Source organism: Cardiocondyla obscurior, linkage group LG11 (genome assembly GCF_019399895.1).
Source record: "Cardiocondyla obscurior isolate alpha-2009 linkage group LG11, Cobs3.1, whole genome shotgun sequence".
Classification (NCBI taxonomy): Eukaryota; Metazoa; Arthropoda; class Insecta; order Hymenoptera; family Formicidae; genus Cardiocondyla; species Cardiocondyla obscurior.
This window is the reverse complement of record NC_091874.1, coordinates 2,455,779-2,476,254: the sequence shown is the minus strand read 5'-3', so window position 1 is coordinate 2,476,254 and position 20,476 is coordinate 2,455,779. Positions and strand designations below refer to the sequence as shown.

Sequence of the window (20,476 nt, the reverse complement as noted above, 5' to 3'; positions counted from 1 at the left end):
TATTTGTCGCACGCTGTAATTCATTGTTTCCAATTTTAATATCCATTACGTGGGATGAAAGGAGTTGCTTAATTACTTTATTTGGATCGAGACTCTCGGCGACGAGAGCTCTTCGTTCGGTCTATCATTGCCTTCTCGTTGCTCGTATTTCGATAAGAGTCAGGGGGGAGCAAAACAAAATTGATAATTCTATATTATCGTCAATTTAAATTTACAACGCAAACCGACGTCGGCATAATTGTAAGATACAGCGCGTCGTTCGATCGTGTGCGTCACCAGCAATCCGTTACGTCCCGTGCACAGAGACACGTGCTGTGCTTTTAATCATGCGCCCACACGTGAGATGACCTTGATGGGCCTTGCAACAGGTATTCAACTCGCGCCGAAAATTTCTGCGAGCGTCAGCGATCGCTAACGTTCTTACGACACGAATCGAGCGACGTTAATAGCCGTGGCACACAAAAGCGCTCGAAGAGTAAAAGCGGGAGACTTGGGGGAAAAGCGGCCGATCGCGATCGAGAATTCGAAAGAGTCCTCTTGAACCCTGAGTAGCGTTGGGAATTCCGTCGGGCTGAAATTTTAAGGCTCCCCGACCTTATCAGACAATAGGGAACCGTGCGCGTGCATCGAGACGATGGCTGCGTTTAGCAAAAGTGCTACGCTGAGAAAAAAAAATTTATGTTAAATAAAGTAAACTTTTAGTTTTGAAATTATTCGAGTTTTTGGAGTTTTAGGAATTGACAAATACAGACAATGTCACTCGCGGCGCTTCTATTTCCGATTTTAATAAATTCCCGTTCATACGGAATTAATACGTCCGAGAAATTCATAACGTTCACGCGGGTAAATATTGCGTAATTCTTTCGCGCTCGAGCAAAACGCGTTGCGCGAGCTCGCCTTCCCCGCTTAAATGGATTTTATAACTTCACCGTATGTGCATTCATGACGCTTATATAATTATAATGTAACGATGACTTATTTTTCAACGTGAGAGTCGTCCATTCCGTCGGCTACATAATCGCCTTTATAGGGAGATACCTCACAAGGAAATGAATCGGCGACCTGAATTCGATTCAGATGAAACTCCACGGGGTGACATAATTCACCGACGCCGGTCTTGATTTATGACGTTAAAGAAGATCGAGACGCGCGCTTAAGTAAATAATTAATCGATAAATCGCGTCCTTGTAAAGATTCTTTTAATCAAATGTGCAATAATCGCACGTCAAAATATTAAAGTGTCATAATAATCAGAACCAGATCTTGAATTTTCGCATTTGCCAGAATATCGCTTGTTCTATCTTATGCTTCGTGCCAAGCGAGAGTTAACGTCAGCTATCTAATCAGAAATTTGAGGTTCGGTTTATGGCGCGGGGAGCATGGGGAGTAAAGGTGACGGTGCGCGCTAGCTAGCGCTGGAATGTGTGTCCGGCCACCCGGTATCAAAACACGCGCGCGGTAAAATATAAACAATACGCGCTGAATAATACATTGAACAGAACAGAATATTAACTTAAATCTTTGTTTCAGATAATACTCTACTAGTGAAAAAGGACCAACCCGACGTCCCACAGATATTCTGAGAGGAGGAGGAGGCCCGGGACGGGCATCATGCGTCGGCGGAGCAACTTTTAGGTAAGAATTAATTCTTTTTTTTAAATTTGTCATTTTATTAACATTATTTTTATCTATTTTAATTAAAGAATCAAATTCATACGCGTAATTTTTTTTGTTTAAACATTAACTATTTTCAGCACGTCTAAATTAATATTGTTTAATTTTATGTTACAGTCACCGGCAGAATTCAACAACTCCGCTGAAGCAGATCGGTAAGTCGCATGGCTTTTTTTTCGTAGCTTGTAATCGGGTCTCTTGAACCGATAACACGTAGTCGACCAAAGATTACTCAATTATAATGAGTAGCACGAAACAATCGTCGCACGAATTGGGACCTGCCGAAAAATAGCGCACGCGAGGCGTGCGCATGGTTGGTTCTAGTTACGCATAAAATTCGCGGCGCATAAATTAAATTAAACTTCTAAATTTTAAATTATATGTCGTTAATTAAGCGTAACACGCGCAGTATCGCGGCGCTTGCTGATTGCCATCTATCTCAGTTAATGAATTCACTCGTAAAAGATTTTCGTTCAGCATCACTTTTTTCTTTTTTTTTTTTTTTGGCAGTGACAGACGCGCGAAAGAAATTCCTATGACTTCGCGAGCGATTTTGCCCCCCGAATATCCGTGAAGCCTTGCTTATAGACATTTTAACGATTCTTTTTTACTTCGATACGCTCACGTTACACATGATCTTGTGCTCTTACATAAGCGGTTACATTTCGCGCGGTCGAAGGAGTCGAGGGAGAGCGCCGCGAAGTTTGGAGAACACGTCCGCGCAACGGACGGCCGTGTTGCACCACTTTCGCTATAAAATCCGACATCCGTGACCGACCTTGGCACATTTCCCGGCGCGATCGCGATATCGCTGGCCGCGCGCGCGGATTTTTGAGCGTGACACGAATGACGAGCGAGATGATCGCGATGCCGCGGCGACCTTCGTCGGGTCGATTTCTTCGTCCCGTCGCGATTCCGTTGCGCCTCTTCTCTCGGCGACTGCGACGATGGTTCTTTTGCGTAACGCGAATCGAAAAGTACCGAAGGCACCGTTCACGCTCGCGATTATCTTCCGCGATCGGTCGTCTCGCGAGCGTTTATTCACCGCGATTTTTCTTTCGGTGGTAAATTTCGGTGGTTTATTTTGTGTGAAAACGAGGAGTAGTACGTGAATCCTTTTTAAACCCACGTCGGATTAAGACTGAGATTAGATTTAAACTTGACGAATTTCAAGCGGAACTTACGAAACCGGCCGGTCGGTTTTCTTCGATCGGTGAAATTTTAATTTAATCCAATTTAATCTCGATCTTAATCTCCAATCTGATGTAAGAATTTCAAGCGTTTTCATCTAATGTCCGATACGTCGAGTCTTTACGATTTTCGTTGCGTAACGCGCGCATTTTTCTTACGATGCGCTCACTTCTTTTTGCCGCGGACGGACTCTTTTTGTCGCCGTTGATTGTAATTCACGCGTAATCTCCTTCCCGTGATCGCGTCTATTACACATCCCGCAACACTCGGGGAAACTTATCCGTCTTGTACTTTGAACCGCGGTGTTTTTCCGCGGCACACGCGAGTCTCGTCGGATCTGCACGCGAGATCTCGGGTGCTGCGAGGTGTCGGTTGTCATCTGATTGCTTTGTGGATTGTCGACGACAAACTCTCGGAATCTGATAAATTTCGTAACGCCTTATCGAGATCGTGAGGACTTGCCTTTTAGAAGCCAGATCGGAATTTAGGAAAATCGTAAATATCGTAAAGGCGCATTAGTAGGAAAAAAGAATTATTGCTCGAAAATATTGCACACGTCATTATGGTGGGAACTTCATTTATGAGTGTCTATGGAATTGAAAATTATTCCGAACGCCGTTGAGCGAGTCGTTACGCCAATGTCGTTTTATCAAGCAAGTCAGCGGATTAAAAACACTTTTTTTTTTTAAACATATGCGTCTTACCCTTACCAATGGACGTGCGAATTATTTATCGGTGTGTTCATTGCGTTCGATGACGCGGATGTTTTTTTTTATCGTTATTTTTTTTTTTTTTTTTTCGAAGATTTGAAATTCTTGTCGACACACGAAGAAGCTTTACTCACTGCCAGTTATATTATTTGTTACTTTAGTTAATTATATTAATTCTGAGTTTTATTTTTTTTTTAATCGTAAAGCACAATAATTATCGAAAAGTTATTGATAATTATTGCCTTCGGAAATTAAGTAACCTGACACAAGTAATTGTAAATACCAGTTTAAAAAGTATTAATAATAATATAACGTAATCGTATAAATGAGGCGACCAAATACTCAAGATTAATTCTGTTTATTGATGATACATTAAGATTTAATCCAATCAATTATTAAATCTGCATAATTTTTTATTCGTAACCGTGACGTATGTGTAACACTTATTAACGTAATAAATAATAATTTGCAATTTTTATAGCTAGTAATTATGCAAACGAAGCTTATCTATCCGACACAATTATATTATTCGTGATGCTGAATAATTGTCGTTTTTTTTTTTATCTGACAGCAAAATATGTTGTTTAACGATTTAAGTTATTATTTAATAATTAATGCAACGCCCTTATAATTCGTTTCGTAATTAAGAAAATTTATTTACTTCGATAACGAGGAGACATACCTATAATTCTATTTAAATTCCGAGGATTCTGTCCCGCGCAACACTTGCCTATCTACTCATCAATCGAACGTTTCCTTTTCTTGAGAGATAGATGACCAGCTTTCTCTCGAACGCTCAGGTGGTCTCGGCGGAGATTTTCCCGCTACAAGTGTCTTTAGTTCGATAACCCTTTCGTTTTCCATTGTTAGTTCTCAATGAAAGAAATTAAATATAAACGCGCAATTTTCCATACAAAATGAAAAGAGCTTAATAATTATTAAAAGTGGGGGTAAAACTACTAAGAAACGAAACCAAGAAAAGTTAAGTTGCCTACGATTTTTTACACGCGCGACACGCAATTTTTGCTCATCTCGCGTACATAAATCCATCGCGGCAGAGAAGTTCCCTGCGTTTTCCCGTCGACAGGCGAAGACGCGCGCGCGTGCTCGCTGAAAATCGCAAAACGAGGAAGCGACGGACTTGGGTAATCCTCGGAGGTTCTTTTTTTTTTCGAGAAAGCGTGCGAACGACGCGCCAGCAAGCGCGGGGCGTTCCGTTCCGTCTCGTCTCTCTCTCGTCAGCGAGCGTTTGTCAGACGTCGCCGTGCATTCATCCGCGCACATTAACGCCCGCTAGTTAATTTCACGAGCGTTTCGCAACCCACGCGGCAAATTGGAGCGCGCTTTTTTTTTTTTTTTCCTTCCCCGATCGCGCGGTTGCGCAACCGGGCGGCACGCCGATCGTTGTCCGCGCCGATCGGAACCGGATCGCCGCCGAAATTGACGAAAGTCTCGCCCTTACCTCCCCCTCCGGCGGGATGTAACGCTGCAATTTGTTCGGCGCCCCTCCGACGTTACGTGTCGAACGTTGCGTAATTCGATAGATTCGATTTTTGCCGCGATAATAAACCTCGGGCTTTCACGACGGGTGATCGGGCTCGGTTTACGCGAAGGCACGCGAACGAAATCAAGCCGACCGTGCGTTTTCCGCGCGCGGACAAGCGCCGGATGAAAGTACACGGCGGGCACATGTAGCTTTGACCTTAGCGAGATGCGCCGCGGCGAAACAATGCTCGTAGCTCCTGCCGCGGGTGCATTTAACTCGCAGCTTCTTCCCGAGAAAGTACACTTCTCTCGGTCTTTCACATCGGCTCGATATCGGGATTTCTTTAAGACGTGTTATTACGCGACGGTGCTCTCTCGCTGGTTTATTCTCGGATCATAAAACTGATTAATTAATCCGTCAAGAGTTTTATGGTGATTTAAACGCACGATGTACTCAACGAGCTTTCCTCCGAGCCGTTTATGTAACACGGAATTGTTGTGAAAATGTCAATTATTAAAAGTTATTGTTGAGGCTCCGTTTGAGAATTTTATCGTTAAGTTTTTTGATTTTCGAAATTTTAAAGTTACTAACCTCTTCGGTTTTTAAGTCTTGAATAATTTTTTATCCTTTTAAAACCTATAAGTTTTCAAAAATTTAATTTTTTAAATACCAAACAAATATTGAAAGAAAGAAAAATACTATTTAATAATTTATTCATAGTTCATAAATTAATACAAAGATTCGAGAAATCGATGATGCCGAGTAATTAACCTTTGCCCAGTAATTTTTAATGAAAGGTTCTAGATCGGAAGGGAAGTGCCATTGCATCGAGGCTAATTTGCGCGGCGGTCGGTCTTGCGAATCGGGCTTCCTAGAAGTGAGAGATTGGAAATGTTAATGCGTGTGCGGAGATGTGCTCGAAGACGGTCGTCCGCCTCATTACGTTCGATTTCACTGCGACGTGTGTTCCGGTATCGTCAGAGCGACTCGTGTGTCTCGTATTACGTGAGACCGACGCGAATATTCCGCGAATCCTCGAAAGAGCTCCACGTGTCTCAAACACTTGTCCCGCTCAACAAACTTCTTGGTACCAACGCTCCTCTTTTTTATTCAAAAAACATTACAACTCGAATTTAAATAAAAAAATTAAAAGAAAAAAAAAACAGTCAATAAAATCACGTATATATTTTTAACAACGCGACAAGTGATTACCGAGACCGATAAATTATCGCCGTGCGTACGCCTGATATTGCAATACGTTAGTTGAACGAGGCGATTAACATCTCGTTTCCATGAGAATAGGAATAGCGGTTAAAATAATAATGCATTCTTTGCGGCGAACGACGCCGCTATTATTATATTATGAATTTTGAAGATGAGAACGAAAGATTGACACTTCGACTGCGAAATGCGTGAGAAAGCAGGAGAATCGACAGAGATGCGCCGAGAATTGCGTCGTATTCCCCGCGCGATTCTCAATTTCGTCATATTAAACGCAATTAAAATATCATTGTCTTCTCCCGTTTCTGTCGAACGATTTTGGGTTCCCCGATTATTCCCGCAGCGGCGTTGATCAATACGTCGACACGAGACGCGAATTTTCCCACGATTCGCCACTTTCTCACATCGCGCACTGAAAAGTCGAGCCAATCCGGGGGGGAATTTCACTTAGATCGCAATAATAATGGCAATGAGGAAGGATACGCGCGTCATGTCACACGGAGTCAAAGAAGTTTCATTGACTCGCGGAGTCTACTTTTACAAGGCACGAAAGCGAGAGTGAAAATATATTAGACGAGTAAGAAAAATTGGACGGCTCTCTTTCCGACTTTTGTAACGTGAATATTAAAATTGCCGGGATCAACAGAATTATCCGTCGGAAGTTTTGAAATCGAAAATAAAGTGACGCACCGGTGAACGCAGTTGCTCGAAGGAATTTTTAAGATAATATCAAAAATTAATTAATTATGAGAAATTATGAGCTTTGTATAGAGAAGCCTTCATCTTAGAATATTTATTTTCATTTTACTATGCAAATTGTTTATTTGGTAAGAAAGCTCATATATTTTCGTTTCTAAATAATTCCTCTGGTCCTTGTCGCGTGATTAATGGACACGCTATCGGATGAAAAATCATATTCTTTGAATCTTTAATTAACAGTGATAAACCGAGATATTTTAACTTTCTTGCACTTTCTTGCACGAAGTTAAATTGTTTGACGAATTTGCGATTTATCGTGGCTTTATTTTATTTTTTATTTTATTTTTTTTTAATTAACTTACGTTGTCGGAGACAAGCTCGTGAATTCAGATTTGATTAAAATAGCAATCTTGTTTGATAAATTATTCGACAGACCCTGACGAGTCAGACGAGCATGCCGGTAGCAATTATTCCTGCTTAAAGATTAATCATCCTAATTGAGATTAATAAATCGCACCGCTGACGGTTATTAAATTACCAGCTTTTAAGATAACAAACAGACACCCGAGTGCGTGTCTTTATTAATCTCTCGCTTACGTTCTCATCTTGAGGAACGTCGGAATCTACGTTTTCCACGTCGCGAAAAAGAACATAGCTTCGCGGGCCGATTCTTACCTTTGGCAACTGCAATGATCAGAAGCGCGTTCCTCGAGATCTCGCCGAACTCACGTGTAATTCTGACCGCAAGTTAAAAGAATCGGGTACCAAGTGACCGGCAGCATCTGGGGTGTTCACCAAGTGACGTTAACGCGCTCACACACTAGGCTTAACTCCGCGAAACTGGCATCGCGACGAAACGTGACTGATCGAGCGCGAGACGTTCGGCGGCAGGCAGATCGGCCTGATCGCGAGTGGACAGCCGAGGGACCGATCGATTGTTCGATCGCTGTCCTCCTCCACGACTTTCGAGTCCTGGCGCGCGACTGAGGATCGACTCGCAACTTGGCCCACGACACTCGATAACGCGCCTCTCTCTTCCGCCCGGGGCACTCTCTTTCCAACCAAGTGCTTTCCCTCCGCGGCCAGCGCAACCTTCCCTTCCACCTGCTGCTTCCTCTCGGACCCACGTCCGTCCTTGCCTTCAACGCCGCCGATTCCGCGGCCGCCACGTCAATTCCTTCCTCCGAACCGGGATTTCCATGTCACTAGATCGCGGGTCTTTCCCTACTAATCGCCGTACCTCCCTCCGTTTCAACATGTCGGCGTGCGGTCAGTTTTGTGAGCGTCATTACATCAAATGATAACGAACATGATGAATATATCAAATAAAAATTTAAAAAATATATATCGGGAAGGTTTGTTATTTTCGCGAGAGGGCCACCACTTTGGGAATGTCGAAATTATTATTTTTTTTCTTTTTAATGCGTAAATGAAAATGAAAAGATTAGCTGAGTGCCGCTTGTTCTGAATAGTGCTCAGTCACGCTCGGATCATCAAGAAATGCGCGGACGTTCTTTTTCTCGCCGCGGCGATTTTGCTCGTCCACTTAGCGTTATTCGCGATCGCGCGGTAGAGCCGATTCCGCCTCCGAGCGAGGCGGAGGAACGCTTTCGCTTATCTCGCCGTCGCGGCTACTTCTTCCCATTGCCTGATGTTCCATCGCGAAAGGCCGTTCCTCGCTGATTCGAAATTCCGTTTTGACATCGCGGAATCGCTTTCTCCGCTCCTTTTGCGTTAGCGTTCGCGACGTCCGAGTCTAAGGGCCTCGGCGCGCAAAATTTGGACTTACGACTTCAAGCCGACGGAATTTTAGGTTTCGTAATAGCTGCCGGGAGCTCTCAGTCGCGATTGATTACTTTTTTTAAGTCCTCGGTTTCGCTGCTCGAGTATTATACTTTTGCATGCCGCGGCTCTAATTTCTTTTTCCCTTTCGACGGTTCTTATTTTATCTTCTGACGCCCTTCGTTCGATTTTAGCCCGTCGTTACTTTGAAGCGTACATCACGCTTGAGAAACACCGCTTGTCGACGATTATTTCTTCGCAATTCGCGCACAACGCGCTCGCAACTCGTTTTATCCGCTTGCTCAATATCCGCTCTCAATTTTCCTCCGTCAAAACATGTGCATACATCCTGCAATTTTTTTTTTCTTTGATCGCCAATCAACGGTTTTCTGGCCACGATTGTAAATTGGCCGGCGCTAATGCGCATATTTATTCTACGGTTTATTTTCGAAGCCAGGGTTTTCTCCGCGCCGCGGCACACAAAAGTGCTTAAGCAGCAGAACTGAAGACGCAGGAAAAGGGACCGATTTTGCAATCGAGTACTTGAGCAGGCGGGCTTTTTTTTCTTTTTAACGTAGACAGGCTGAAAGTTCCGTACGATCGAAATCTCGTGTCTTAAGTTCTGCTGCTTGAGTAATTTTTGTGTGCCACGATTCTCATCCGGCAATTTCCCATTTCGGCGCCTTCTCAAGCGGACAATTTAATCGACGCGTGATCCTCGCGCTTAGTGCGTAGCATTAGCGAGCAAATTGCGAATAGCAAGGGCACAAGTCGGCGACTTCCTGCGCCGGTTCACGCGCAACTTGGCCGCTTCCGGTAGTTAATTTGGTGGAGTACCTCGCCGCGCCATTGTCGTCACCGATAATAAGACACTGAAGATTCTCCCGATGTCGCGGCTCGTTTATGCTCGGCGCGCACAAAGCGCACGCTAAACGAGCATTGTTGTGAGAAAAGTGTGCCTCTATTCTCTTTTTTTTTTCTACCGGGCGCTTATTAAATAAAAAAAAATTACATTATATAAAAATATTAATACTTAAAAAACTTAATACTTCAAAAATATAACATTAATAAAATTTAATATTTAAAAAATATTAATCAATTTAGTTTGATATTTTAAATTATAAGAAGTTTTTATGACAGCTTTAATTTGCAGGAAATGTAGAACCGTTCTCGTGCGCGCGCGAATTACTTCGGATTAAGTAATCCAAGACGGTCTATGTAGCGCGCGATAAGATGAATTAAGGTTAATGAATAGACGGAGTCCAATTTTCTTTCCGTTGACGCGAAAAATGCTTTTTCCCTTTCTCTCTTCGTTCATTTAACAGCGAACGAGAAAACACGGCGGGTTAACGACCGTGGAAATCACTTAAATCCTGTGATTGTGCTCGCTTGCGGGTACCGCTGGCTTAGTTACAGCCCGGATAACGAAGCAGCATCGTGAAATCTGTCGTTGAAATATTTTGTCGAAGTGCAAGTGCACTCTTCTCACCGGCAGTTGTCTTTATAGAAATTTCCAAATTAATACCGCTAGATAATAATTAAACATTATTTATTTTGAGTATTAAAACTGTCCTGCTTTTTAGCATTTTAATATTTCAAATAAATAATTTCCAGTGCTTTTAATTAATTCAAAACGTGTAGTTTATAGAATTTATTTCTATGAGGAAATATCTTTTTTATAAGGACAACGTGTTGCTCATCGAACGCAGCTGCAAATTGTCGTCAAACCTGCCTCGTCCAATATCACCATTAATAATTAACAGCGCGAGATACGACTAGACGCGGCATATTAACTACCTCTTGAATAGTTTTGCATTCGATTTTTATTTTTTTTTCTTTACACTTCGTATCTTACAGTGATTTTTTTTTTACGACAGGCGGTTTATGCGAAATGACGCGATTTAATTTTAACAACTATTGTTCCGTTTTATTTGCATTGATGCTACAGCGTGTTTTCGATGACTGGCAACTTCGTCGATGTTTGCTATTGTCTTCGTCATCTTGTCGCGATTTTTTTTTTTTATTTCTTTTTATCAACGTGACTCACCCGCGAAGTATTTGACAGTTTCTGCTCGCTCGCTTTTGGGCTTTTTGTCGCAATTGAGCCGTTCAGAAAAATATCGTGAAAAGATTCAAGCGATCTTTCTGGAATGCTAGAGAAATGCGCGAGACGATCGTGCAAAATAGCGCGGGGAACGCTCTTTTATCCTTTCCTTTTCACTGCGACGCCTCGCGTAAAGGTCATTGTGGTTTCTCGGCCACGTTTAACGTATGCAAATTGTGCAGATTCTCAATTCTCATATGGCTGTCGGCAGCCGTGAAAAATTAATATTAAGGTACAGCGAGTGAAATGGCGTCAACAAAAAGAGGGACATAAATTAATTGCCACCGCTCGTCTCGCGGTGAACTTTTCATCGATTGTCGCGACGAGGTGTGTGAAAAAGAAAAAAAAATTAGTGTCGCAATTCAGGGTCTCTTTAATTTTTGCGTTAAAGGTGAAAATGTCGCGGGGAAACCAATTTGTAAACGTTACGTACACGCGTTTCTTCGTCGCGCCATATTTATTTTACGTACAACACGTGTATCACGCTCGGAAATCTCGCATTAAAAATTCCTCCGCGTCCTCTCGCCGGGAGAGATCTGAACTCCGAAGAGTCGTAAGTACGATTTTTAGCGAGGCGAATCTTCTTAAAGAATCGGCGAACTACGTTACAAAATAATTAAATTACTCAGACATTCAGACTCGGCGCATTAGTTTCCAAGTTTAGTTTTATTTTTAATTGAAAGTAAACTTATTTGGGTATTGAAAGCATTGCTGTTTTTAATATTTGCAACAATCAATTGTCGGTATTTTAGTTATTCAAAGTAGATAACTTTCAGTGTCCATTCGGTTGGTATCAACTTAAAAAGATTTTTTTGAGGGTGGGTGACACGTCTTCTTCGAGCGTCGATATCTCCATCCGTTCTGCGGGCACTCGAATGCAATTGTTCCCGCGGCAGTCGGCAGTTTTATTTCAGGTCAAGAAGTGGCGACCATAACGGTGGTCAAGACGGCCTGCACTTTCCCCGAGCATTGCGCAACCGCGGCTACGGCACCTGACGTAATGTGAACCTGATTAAATAACAGGGAATTATGAATCCTTCCCCTTTTTCCGTCGAAAATTGGACTACGCGTGTCACGATCCATATTCGAGAGCGACGCTTCCACACGTGACGTCTGTAATTATTCAGCCCGGTTCGAGGAAATGATCGGGCCGGCTCGGCGTTACCCTCAAATAATTTCGATAACCATTGTGCCGCGCTGGGAAATGTACATAATTGCCGTTATGCCTTATATAAAGTTTGAATTTGACCTCGCATAAATATTAGAAATCGACAGCGCGGTTTTCTTGCCTCACGCAATTCCGTACTTCGTGTAAATAAATTCTGTAACGAGGCGCGGGTGATTCCTTTGACAAAAACTACGCTTGGTTAATTTATGGTTTTGAAAAACCGTAGAGGAGAAACGTATGAAAAATTGATTCGATAGCGCGAGCTCGCGCTAATGCCGGTTAAAAGATCGCCGACGGGGTCGTTCTCCTGTAACATTTTTCGCGAAGACGGTCATTAATGATTATGCGCGCGCAAGGACGTATCGATCTCCGGATATCGCCATGGATTTCCAGGTCCTCGACGTGAAATTACACGGATTAACGTGCTCCGGAGACTGCGACGAATGGAAGTCGCAACGGATCGTCCGCGGCTGGCTGGCCGGCAGCGAGAGATTTTGTAAAGCGCGACTTCCGGTTGCGCGAGCCGGCTTAAAGCATTGCGAAGGCCGAATCGCCGCCTGCTGGACCACACGTAATTCGCGCTTCGCACGAATAAAACTGTATCGCTTTACTGATAAAAGTGACTCGCGGCAAAAAATTTGTAAAAAATTTAGCAAATAGTAATTTAAAAATTTGCATTATTAATTGCGCGAATGGAAAAGAAAACAAAGAGAAGAAAAAAAAACACTTCAAATTATACGATGATTTTACATGTCTTTGCATAATTAATAATACTAATTTCAGAACTGTCGTTTGTGTAAATTTACTAAGTTTTTACGGTGCAATTATACATATATTATTACCGATCGAATTTACATATTCTACATATTACATAATTTTTTTTTTTTTTTTTTTTTTCTTACATTGTACGCTCGCTATTTGTGCGAAGCCGAAAGTAAGTCCACACGCAGGCGGATGCTGCCCGGCGGGATTTTTGTTTAACGCCGAACCGAAAAAGTGAAAGCGTTCACACGGGAAGCTGTTTCGATATCTTCCGACCTTGGAGCGTGCGCGAGCCGCGATATCGCTAATTTTAACGCGTCCACCCTTTCTTTTTATCGATCGCGATCGTCCGTAGCGGGATTTCCATCTTGTCAACGTCGGCCCGATGTCGTTTTCTCCGTTTATATCGCCGCTCGACGCGATCGCTGACGATGCTGTTCGCGATAATTGGCCGATTTCGATTGCTGACCGCGCGGATGCGATAATCAGCCGGCGAGGTAGACGGTACGAGCGAAAGTCCGGTCTCCGCCGAGAGGCAACCTTGAACCTGCGCGGCTTTTTCGAGAGAGGAACTTTGGAAATCGAATCTCCCGAGTTATGTATATTTATCACGTTTCACTAGAAAGTGAAATAAATTCGCATACATTTCCTGGAGGAGTTTGTTCTCTTCCTCGATTTAGCTTGCACTAGCATTTGAATTAAAATTTTATTAAAAAGAAAAAGAAAAAAAAAATTAAAGGAATAGACTAACGAAAGTTTGAATTCACGAAAGTTTGAATTAATTTCGAATTAAGTTCTAGAACGATAAAACGTGCGGTAAGAAAAGCTATTACGTGGCGAACTATGGGTGCACGATTTTCTGCAGCTGCGTGAAGAGTCGATCGAAAGTAAAACCGCAAGCACCGTCGCATTTCGTACGTGACTCGCGAGTTAAACGTGTTCGAATTCGGCGGCGTAATTTTTTCTTTATTTCTTCCTTTTTTTAATACGCGGGAGTTTCGATGAAGCATCTCGCGAACTCGACACTCAAAGACAGCTGCGAACTAAAAATGTATCATAAGTTTTCTCGTTTCTTTTTGTTTTTTTTTCTTTTTAATCGAAAGCCGTCAGTTAAAAAGACGAACGACGCTTGAGGCCGTTCTGAAAGTGAACGTGCACAATTCGCGTACGCAGACGTAGACACGCGCGTCACGTATCGCGATCGATTATTAATATATGAAACATTAAGAGGAATTATAAATATTTTATAAGATGACAAACTCCGTGATATATCCGCGGAAAATAATATATTCTAAGTTTCTAAAAATCTCCTCGCGGCACAAAACGCCGATCTAATCAAAAATAATTTATTCAGATAACTCTTTTATTTTGATCGGCTAGTTGAGTATTATTAAGTTATTAATTTAAATTCAATTAATACAAGTTTGACAAGAAAGTATTCGCCGGATCTATTCGCGCAAAGTACACTTGTGTTCGTAGCCGTGTCGCCAGTCCGCGTATGTACATCTTCGCAGATACGTTCGCGCAAAAGCGAAAGTCCTCGCTTCGGTGCGCGTGCACGATCGCTATCGGGTCAAGCGACAGCACGCGATCCTCATTACTTGGGAGACCTAGGATCGGTCTTCCCAAGACCGATACGACGCACGTGTTACGTCCCATCCGCTCTTAGCGCTGCGTCGAGCAGCCTTGACCTGTTTCCTTAATTTTCGCGAGCGGTCTATTTCTCGTATTTTTATATTCCACGTGCAAAATTAACGTCCACTTATTTATTATCACACGTTACCCGTGAGTTTCCATCTACCTTGGCGTGACTTTCTACGCGGCCTGTCGTTGGTAAAGTAAATTTTAATTCTACGATGGTTCCCCCTTTCTTTTTCTTTTTTTTTTTCTCTCTTCCTTCGCGATTGATTCAGTTATGATCGACAAGCGTTGATAAAACGGACGATGTCCGCGAATAAGAAAATGTCAGGGCATTATCAGCGAACCGGGTCGCTAAACGCGCCGAAGACATGGTGTAGATGTGAAAGCGGTCAGTCCAGCTGCCGCCGGATTACGTAAATCCCAGGAAGAGCGATCAAACGTCTGGCGAGGGGTACGCGTGTCGATGCGCGACATCGATATTCGGGCATACGTGAATTCTGTTTCTCCCACGTGCGAAATTTCAGGATCCGACGCTCGGGACGGCCTGAGGAGACCTCATGCCACCTTCCCTTCTCGGTGACCAAGTATTAACGATACGTGACATAACGGAGCAGGAGAAACTTACCGCGGGCTCACTCACGTAATAACTTACCTAATGGGCGCGTCCGTAATTAAACAAAATCGCGCGATTCCCAAGGCGGCGCGGCGCGCTCCTCGAAAAAAAAAAGTTCGTGCTGCGCGCCGGGATCTTTCGATCGTAAATATCTTTTCCCGACTCCGCGAGGTGCCTTCTAAACTGCCGCGGCGGATCACCTTGAGCGAGATGCGTCTCCCCATTAAACGCGGCCGTAAAGATGCGAACTCTCTGAATCGCCGATTATCGCCGATCGCGCGAAGAAAACCATTTGCACTCGGCACTGGGTGCATCTGCATTTCTAGTGGCTCGTAACTTTTTCTTTCATCTTTTTTTTACGAGCAACGAGAAAGATGGAAAGGTGGAAAACGTGCCTCCTCATCGTTTCGCAATCGTGAGCGACGCGCGATACGCGCCGGTGTTCCGAAAACTTTCGGGAAACGTGACGGGAGCGCGAAGCCGTGATAGGTAATCTTTCTAATCTGATTCACCGATAGACCCGCGCTTGTAAAATGCGAATGACGTGTCGATGTTTGTTAAACAAATTGAAGCGTGAAAAATTGCATTGATAATAATCGACAGAGCGTACCTCGCGTCTTTATCGCCGTATCTATATTATTGTGACTAATTAATCAATTGAATAAGCTAATGAATTGATCTTGACATTTGAAAATATGTTTGCGTACATTTTGCAACTTGATATCAAAATCATAGATTTTTTGTTAAAAATATTATTGAATGCCTTTGATATTTTTGTAATTAATTAAAATGTAAATTAATTTTGATTTATTTTACCAAGTTTGATAAATCTTACTAAGTAAATTTGTTATTACTGGGTCGGCTAGTAAACATTTTTTTAAATAATTATTAACCAAGATTTAACGCGTTATTACTTTTTTCTTTCTCTTCTGCATTGTGTATCATAATCATGTGTAATTGGCAAGTGATTAATGAAACGAGAATAACACATTATATCCCATTAATCATGTCGTTGTTATTTTTCATTTGCTGACGCTTAATGTTACGCGACAAACCCTTAAAACATTCCATTATTTATCATTGTCACACAAGATGAATAAATTATTCTCCAAAGTGCAAAAATTCCGATGTTTTTGCGACGCGTTTTTGTCGATTCTTATCAAAATGCAAAATCTAGAAAGGAAATCGAAACGATCGTGATGTTTTTAACGTCAGCTATCGTGGACGTGCTCATTAACGGCACCAAAAGTCTTGTTTAACGTTCAACAAATGTGTTAGCAAGAAGAAGGGGGGGAAGAAAATTTAGCGACTCTTGTTTGACGAAAATAAATTTCAATAAACATTTCCGAGTCATTCCGACACTTTCCAGAGCCAAATTGACCCGCTTTAACTTGCACGGGAGCATGCGATCCTAATTGCGCGAAGCAATTAATCGGCGTATTTTCATAGGTTTTTACCTCGCCGACATTAGACGTGACAAGAAATATTGTAGATTACATTGAAAATGGTAGCGATGCTTGCTAAAAAGATACCTTGAAAGTGCCGAGCGATGAATAAGTAAACACGCCGCGCACACACTCGTAGAAATAATTATCCACGGTAATTATTCGTGTATCATAAAAAATTAAGACACTTATGAAATTTAAAAGATCACGGCCTTCGAGTTGTTTTCATCTACGTAAAGAAAAAAAAAAAAATACTGTACGCGTCTTTGTGCAATTAAGACAATTACTTACATTTTAAATTACCCATCTGATCATTATGAAGAAAGATTAAAGGGAATGTAATATCTTATTCTATTTCAAAAGACGCAAAAGGCGTCTCGCGTAAAATTTACGAATAAATTAAAAACTTTAACACAATATATTTTTAAGTTAATTAACAGAATCATAACATTTATAAAATTTAGATCTAATATTTTATATGCTTACATATATTATTATGAATAAATTAAATTTAAAAATATATAAAATTTAATCTTTAAAAAAAAAAGCTATGCGAGTTTATTAAAATATCTTATCGATTAATTATCGGCGATTTCAAAGGAAAGGAAAATCGCGAAATAGAAGTATTATTAAAATAACGCTCGTTACGACGGCGACAAACAGGTCGGCGAGTGACGTTACAAGGGATTTGCGAAACGCGAGAAGGAAAAAAAATTGCGTATGCTAATTCAAGTCTTAATATCTTTTCAAGAAGGTGAAGTTGTGGTGCCATCTCTTGGAAGAATTACTTAGCAGATACCCTCGATCTTTGAGGATACACTTGCGGATAAACCTTCACGACTTACGTCGATCATTAAAGACGATTGCTGCGCATTAATTTTTTAGTCCCTTTTTTATTTTTTTTATTTTTAAATTTGTAGTACGAGTTGTTTGAGCTAGACAGTCTTCTCTCGTTGACGCCATTCGTTTCTGAATAAGAATGAAAGGAAATAAACGCGCACGCAGCAAAAAGAGAAACTTATAGAGACTCTTTGAAGCTTTATAGATTACAATGTTCAGGGGTCGATTTAAATAGATAAAAAGTCTTCGAGATATGTGCGAAAGAAATGCTCCTTTTCTCCTTTTTATATAGAAACACGCGGCATGAAATTTCCATAGCTAACCTTACGTTATCGGGTGAATAATTGCTGAAAATTGCCGTCACGCCAAGGCATCACGCTCGGCGCATAACAATCGCCGGTGAAAATGCGCGGCAATTTTATGCCTCGGATGACACTCGAAATGGCAGCATCTGTTGCGTGCGACCGCGGTCGAATAATGAACAAATCGCGCGTTTCGAGTTTCACACTTCCTAGTCACATAATCCGCGCATTGTCGGATTGCGCAACGGCGCGTTTCGTGCCCGGCGACGTGTTGTCTCTTAAAACCTTCCTGAATCTCCGCGCGCGTTACCGTCGCGATATAAGAGAGAACCGATCCCCGGTATGCGTTAAAAGGCGGCGAGATAAGCGAGAATGCTCCGCGAGCTCCGAGTCAAACAAAGACTGCTCGCACCGATCTCACATCTAATAGCTTCCTGGACATATCTCTCTCAATCTCCGCAGCGTAACGTATGAAACAATATAAAAACGTGACTGTTAGGAAAAGAGGTATATTTTAACTATTACAAGTTATTATTCATCATTAACTCGAATAAATGAGAACTTACTTAAACAAAAAAAAAAAAAAAAAAGAACTTTGTAATTTTAATTTCTTTGAAGTAATTAAAATTTTAATTGAATGTTATGTCCTTTCTTATTTAATTCACTCTCGGTTTTGATTTCTTTGGGTTTATAATTTTTTTCTCCACGTTACTTTCCTCGCGTTTTTTTTTAAATTGTTTTTTTTTTATTTTTTTTTAGATGTGTAATTTTAACGATAAATATTATAAGTTAACCTCTCGATTGCTAGAAAAACGTCGAGGATGCGTTACATGTAATGACCGTGCATGCGTTCGACCGCGTTTGTCCTTTCACTACAATGCCGCAGTCGGGTAAAGCGCGGCGGCCCGGTCTCTCGCTGCACTTGCCGGTCACTTTCACGCGCGATTGCGAGCTCGGTGCCGACGAAGCGAGTAGCGCAGGACTCGTCGTGAGTTCCTACACCGAGAACTAAAGTGGGGAAAAAAAAAGACAGAGGAAAAAAAGAAGAAATCCTGAAAAGGAATTTCGCGAGCACCTCGCGCGTGGAACCGAGTTCTCGCGCTTCGATTAATCGCGAGCTCTCGAGGCGTGCTCCACCTTCAAATCATTCGAAAGACATTTATCGGCGGATTCAAACATTGAGTTTTGATTAATTTAATTGAAGACTCGATGAAAAAAAAAGTTTCGTGCGAAACAAACTGTTATGGAATCTTCCTTTACATTCCGTTGAGTTTAAATTAATCCCCGATTAAATCTTCGATTAAATTAATCAGGATTCGATCGAATCTCGCCGGTGAATTGACAAATAAATGCGTGAGGTCACGGAAATTGTTTGCAAGAAAAAAAAAATCCAAGTCCACGAAATCGAAATTCTTTTATTTTCGACCGATGTTCGCCGACGTGCTCCACCCTGTTTATCATAAACCGATCGTTTGCATTCAAAGCGAATTCGCGACTTCCTCCATGGCGTCGATGCCTTCTGCAGCGTATTGCGAAATTTTGCGGAAATCGCGGATTTCGGTCCCGCGAACCGCCTGGCGTGTCGCGTAACCTAACTGAGATTGCAATATCGCACGATCGGCGATTCTTGATGATTATGCGTACGCAAACACCGCGAGCTTTCTTAGAAATCCGCGCCGAAGAAAGTTCCGCTGGACCGTAAAATATGCTCGGTGTGTATACATGAATTTCGATGTGTAATCAGCCGATCTTGTGAAATGAAATTCCGAATGTCTGCGTGCGCGAGATCTCTGTCTTGCGTATTGTAGGTATATTAAAAAAAAAAAAATATCTGCCAACAAGTTAAATTCAATTCAAACGGTACAACTCGTAGCGTCATTTTTCAATTCAACATTCGTATTAAAAAATGTATATCTCATAATAATATGTTAATATTTAAGAAATATGAACATTTAAATTGCACTCAAATTTCGTAAGCAGAAATCTCACCTATGCAAATCTGTAATTTTTATAAACTACAAGTTATAAAAAAATTGTTTACGCGATATAATTTAAGTAGTATTACTTGATTACATAAATAATGATTTTTTTTTTTAATGTCTAAAATGGCGTAATATATTTGCGAAGCCTATTTTCTTCGCTCTTTTCGAGTTCGCGCAAGCTCTCGCCGCGTAACTTACCTGGTAAGCCCGTCGGTCCAGCTGAACATCTTCCTGATCTTCTCCCGCTGCATCTGATCGTCGGCTTGAAATCCCTTATTATCCATGGCGAATGTCTCCACTATTGTTTCACTTCACGGGCGGCCTTGAGGCGGGATGAGAATTATCCGCGAGAACTCACGCACGAAAGTTCAGCTACTCTATTCAACGGCGACGGTGCATCTTTTGTTTCCACGTTAAAAATCACATCACCCGGCACGTGCGTTACGCTGAAAGTTAAATGAATAATTAGAGATCGCTCGCTGGTGGCGCATCTCGATAAGACGCTCGGACTAATTAAATATAATATATTCCCGGCACCGCACCGTGCATTCGGAATAACGTCATTGTTTTTTTCTTTTCTTTTTTTTGTTTTTCGCCACGACAAAGTTCGGGTTTATCTTTCTCCGGCAAAAATTTTATTCCAATTTGTTTTTAAATATTACTTATTTCGTCGTAGGTATTTAAAAATAAATTAATACTAGACGGAGTTGATTTGCGTCTAAAGTCTCGCTTTTGCAAATTTTCTGCGTTCTCCTTTTTTCAAAATATAATTTTTTAATTTTTTTTTTTTTTTTTTTTAATGACTTTAGAAAAAAAAAATCTCAAGTTTTTTTTTCTTGTTGTGGGGGTTACAATC

At 41.6% G+C, this 20,476-nt stretch overlaps 1 protein-coding gene across 2 annotated transcripts in view; it reads right to left on the bottom strand.

The window, feature by feature from the left end:
- The window catches only part of Snu (ABC-type transporter snustorr), a 51,040-nt gene that overhangs the window by 26,053 nt on the left and 4,511 nt on the right, over nt 1-20,476 (bottom strand). The window contains exon 2 of one of the 2 annotated variants that reach the window (XM_070663461.1): nt 19,819-20,066. In XM_070663461.1, the coding sequence (XP_070519562.1) occupies nt 19,819-19,904 (86 nt within the window). In that variant the 5' untranslated portion in view covers nt 19,905-20,066. Of the gene's footprint in view, nt 1-7,656; nt 13,517-19,818; nt 20,067-20,476 lie in introns of those variants that run through there. The other variant, XM_070663462.1, reaches the window with a different exon arrangement.